The sequence below is a fragment of the Sinocyclocheilus grahami genome, unplaced genomic scaffold (genome assembly GCF_001515645.1).
Source record: "Sinocyclocheilus grahami isolate Dianchi unplaced genomic scaffold, SAMN03320097.WGS_v1.1 scaffold55.1, whole genome shotgun sequence".
Lineage (NCBI taxonomy): Eukaryota > Metazoa > Chordata > Actinopteri > Cypriniformes > Cyprinidae > Sinocyclocheilus > Sinocyclocheilus grahami.
Window position 1 is genome coordinate 2,510,148 of NW_015505234.1, and position 4,903 is coordinate 2,515,050.

Here is a 4,903-nt window from a genome sequence, read left to right on the forward strand (position 1 = left end):
TATATATATATATAATAGCACTTAAGGCTGTAAAAAGTTTGTAGAACATTCTGAAATTGAGTACATTTGAATGCATATGCTGTATATTGGAAGGAGTATCATTCAGGCCAAAGGAGAGTGTAGCATTTCAAAGAAAGCCACGTCTCACCGTTAAGAGATTGTATCATGTGAATCAGAGGGGCAGCTTGGGTCACAGATGGGGCTGTTCAGCCGTGTCTCCTCCTGTAAACTTATATCCTTTTGCTGTCTCACTCTATCCTTCAAAACCGTATCTTATGACAGGCTGCCAAACTTATCTTCTATAGTCCATCAGGGATTGTCAATTAGAGACGTTTGCAGATCAAACTAATTAATTACCTCAGAGGTTGCTAATTTTGGGATGATTATCTGCTATAAAGCAATCAATACATGGCCCCGGCCCAGCAGTGGCAGCAGTAATGACAGAGTGATTTGTGTGTGAACGTGTTTGTAGGTACACACGGGAGGCAGGCGTGCGCTCTTTGGAGAGGAAGATCGAGGCCATCTGTCGAACAGTGGCTGTGAAGTTCGCTGAAGGTCATAAGGTCTCTAGAGCAGAGTCCCCCACTGAACAACATGCAGGTAAAACTGGGACTTTTTCATCTCACACATCATTGTTGATTACGGCTGGCATTACACCAGCTCCCCCGGCTCTGCTTCAGTCGTAGACTTAGGATTGATGGTAATAGCCTTTGGGCAAAGATAAAACAGGCTTGTCCCAGTGTGCTCTTGTCTTTGTTGTGTCCCGATGGCTATCTCCGCCCACAGTGAAATGTCATTGGATGAAAAAAAGTGCACACAATTACATATTAAATCTTTAGTATGTTCTGATTGGCTGGGATGACACTTTGTGCAGTATTTTGCTTTCATTGAGAACAGGAAAATATTGCATCGACTGGTTTGGACTGTAATTATGAGGCAGAATTCACTTTCAACGACAAACCCTATTCAACTCTTTGAATAAAAACATTCAATGACAAAACTATTAGTTTATAAGAGTTTAAAATAAAATAAGTAAAATTAAAACAATTATTATTACAATTACAAGTAATTTTATTCAGTTTATTAGTTAAATGTAATTAAATATAAAATAATATATTAAATATAAAAAAGTTAAAATAAATCAAATTGTTATTGTATTATCAAAAAAAATTGACTTAAAATAAAATGGATTCAATTATAATAAACTGAGTTAGTTATCATATATATTAAATATACAAAATATTTAAATAAAATTATTTTATTATCAATGATCCGTTTGATTGAGGAACGCTTCTGTATATGTATTGTGTATTGCTTCACGGCAATACAGCAGTGGCTCAGAAAGGGTTTAGCATTCCCTGCTACATACAGACGGCTGACTTCAGCACAATCCATAACACATACTTACCCTCGCTGTGCCACACAGACGGAATCAAGTACACACTAACTATAGAAGTGTGTTCAGACTAAAGAGTGTGTGTAGAGAACCCATGCTGAGAAATGATCAAACTTACAGTCAGAAAACTATTCTCACACATTATGAGAACCTCAGCACACACATGCGCATATTGGTCATCAATCTCTCTAAGCACGGGCCCCCTGAGAGGTGGAGGAGGGTAAAGCGTGCTAACAGACGGCCTTAGACCCCCTCTTTCACGTCTCGATGCAGCTGCTCCTCTGTAACAGAAGTAATTGCAAGGCCAGTTAACGCTCTGTTCAGACTCTGATTTAACCCAAGTCTGCTTCTCAGTCCTCTCCTGCATGGCCCATGTGTGTGATGAGATTTAGAGAGATGAGGGTCAGGGGTTTTCTTTTGCTCTCCATGTTGCCAGAATAAAGCTTTGAAATGAGTGCATGAGCGCTTTATTTTATATTCAGTCTCTCAGGCTCTATCTGCCGCTCGCTGTAGCAGGTGTTGTTCTTAGTCTGAACATCATGACAGCTGTCACATGTGCTTCCTGCTGTTATCTTAACTCTTTCAGTACATTCAGTGCATCTTGGTCTTCTTATGGGTCACTGTCTGCATCAACCTCCCGAGGTACCGGGAAATGAAAGAGTTGGTTTTTCAGGTAGCCATCCGATTCCTCATAAAGGAGCATAGGTCTGATGCTCTTTAAAGGTGCACTTTTTGTTGTGCTGACTGATACTGAATAAACTGGGGGTGCAGATTCTTGCAAAAGTTTTCAGTTAATAAAGGCATCTAATAAGAGGATTATAAAATAAGGTAAGTACAGTTTGGCTGGTCATGTGACCAACTCCATCCCACTTTTATTACTACTGAATGATAAAAAAAAAAGAGGCTATTTTTGATTTCATGCCAACACGAAATTTGCAATGCATTTAACTAATGTAAAATGATTTCTGAGCAAACTAATAATAATAATAATAATAATAGTGCAAAGTAATGCAGAGTGGGACTTAATTTAACACCAGAATTTGACTAAATCACAAAAAGTGAGATATTTAGTTAATAGTTAATGTTTTTGATAACCACAAAATGAAGTAACAATACATAGTTTAGCTGTCAAGATGAGTCACAACTACAGCATTTCAGTTATCCTGGTAAAGCAATATAATATAGTTAATATTATTTGTCTGCTTTGGTTTATGTTAGCAGAAAATAAGGTGGAGAAAGGTACAACATTTTGGTGAATTATTGTGAAAGCAAGCTTTTTTTCCTAGAAATGTGCATTGATCTTGCACAATATAATCTTAAAAGATTTGTATTATGTCTTTCCTCAGAATGGCGTATGCACTTTCCTTGTTCCTCATTTGCCTGTCATTAACAGTCTAGTCACATGACTTGTGGGCAGCAATGAGCATGTATATAATTGTGTGTCTTGCCAAGGGCTAATACACAACACTCGCATTTAAAAAAAAAAAAAAAATAGACACATGGATGAGTGCTGAAAGTAAATACAACAGCTGAAGCTGCTTTCTTTATTATGTATGATATTAAAACCTATAATAACCTATTGTTCCCTCACAAAATTAAGATAGCACCTGCTCTCTCCCCCTTAGCCGGACCCCTGTGGCATTTTTCTACAGCCTATATTTCTCCATTATTTCCAACAGCTCTCTTTCTCGCTTTTCTTTTCATTTTTCTCCCTTCCGGCCTCAATGTCTGTCACCTTGCTTAATGAAAAGCCTCAAATAGATGTGATAATGGAAGTGCCAGCGAGATAACATTTTATAGCTTTTTTTGTTGTCTTGTAATTCACTTTTCTGGATATGGTTTTATCTCCGCTTAAATGGAGTTTACTTTTAGTTCATGAAATGTCAATCACCTATGTCTTTTATATTGACACGCCAGAGTTATAAATTGACTAAAAACCACCGGCAGTGTTTTCACCAGTTTCCCACAAAAGATCTCTGTATCTTTCAGACCAGAATACAGAGAACAAGAAGGAGGATTCTGGGATAGCGGCACCTCCAGAGATGCCAATTGTTATTGACCCCATTGCCCTTAAGGATATTCTTGGACCGCCAGTCTTTGAAATGGAGGTTAGTATCTAATAATGCCTGAAGGATCTTTGAGTCTATTCAGGAAATGTTACTAAAATGCATTGAAAGCACTTCAAGTCTCTCTTTGTATATGATTCATATAAGAAAGTCAAAAGCATTTTTTGTCTCCACAAAAAAAGTAATATTAAGCGGCATGCTTTCAACATTGATGTTTCTTGAGCACCAAATCAGTATATTAGAATGATTTGAACTGAAGACTGGAGTAATGGCTGATGAAAATTCAGCTTTGCAACACAGGACTAAATTACATTTTAAAATATATTCAAATAAAAACGGTTATTATAAATTGTAATAATATTTCAGAAGATTACTCTTTTTTTTAATTAAAGTAAATGCAGTCTTGATGGGAAAAAGAGACATTTAAAAAGATCTCCACGACCCCGAACCTCTGAATGCTAGTGTATGTCTAGGGACCAGCATATCATAAGGATTTGGGAGTATGCTCTTGCAACCACCCAGAACATCTTAGCAACTGCATAGCAACGACCAAAACTCCCAAGCATCATGACTGCAAGGTTTGAATGACCAAGCATCACTTAAAAGTCTAGTAGTCTGTGTTCTTTTATACAGGTGGGAGGTATAAAGGATAAAGTATTGGCAGCTCACCGGGCCAATCTGAAACGAGTTATCATTCCCAAGCGCAATGAGAAAGATCTGGAGGAGATACCTCCCCATGTGCGAGCTGACCTGGATTTTGTTTTCGCCAGCACTTTGGATGAAGCCCTGAATGCAGCCTTTGATGGCGGGTTTCCCGCGGCTGTCAGTCATCTACAAGTTGTCAGCAAACTCTGAGACTGTAGTTGCTAGACAAACTAGCAACTAGACCTTTTTTTTTTTTAAATAGAGGAAGCTTAACACTAAGCCCTTATTGTTTGTCACCTTAAGCATTGAATACTAGCAAATCAGTTTTATGCAGTTTAATACTAGCAAATCTGATTATTTTATCAGTTTTTATCCTCTAATTAATTTATGATTTAATTACAGATGATTGCAAGAGTATAATTTTGTTCCTGTAGCACTGACAACAAAAGTTGATCTATGTTTATACTGTAGATAATCATACAAATGCACTGGTTTTTGAAAATTGTGATTTAACCAACATGTTTAGTGTTTTTCATAAAATGAAATGGATTAATGAAAGTCAAAGTTCTTAAATATGAAGACTGGAAAATTTGAACATGTTGACAACTAGGTACAATTTAAAGGAATACATTTAGATATGTCAAATGAATGCCTTTGAAACTGCCTGAAAACTCGTGTCACTACAGGAAATGTTTCTAGAATTGGTAGCGTCCACAAGCCTCATTCTTTAAGTCATTGTCTCCATTGCAGTGTTGTTCATAGAATAGCATATTGGCAATATGCAGTCGGAACAGTT

The 4,903-nt window shown here is 37.1% G+C and overlaps 1 protein-coding gene across 1 annotated transcript in view; it reads left to right on the forward strand.

Moving 5' to 3' along the window:
• Positions 1-4,350, forward strand: part of LOC107583874 (lon protease homolog 2, peroxisomal) — a 21,645-nt gene extending 17,295 nt beyond the window's left edge. Inside the window, exons 11-13 of the mRNA XM_016270226.1 lie at positions 473-600; positions 3,386-3,504; positions 4,096-4,350. Of these exons, the coding sequence (XP_016125712.1) occupies positions 473-600; positions 3,386-3,504; positions 4,096-4,317 (469 nt within the window). The 3' untranslated portion in view covers positions 4,318-4,350. The remainder of the gene's footprint in view (positions 1-472; positions 601-3,385; positions 3,505-4,095) is intronic.
• Positions 4,351-4,903: the final 553 nt, after the last annotated feature.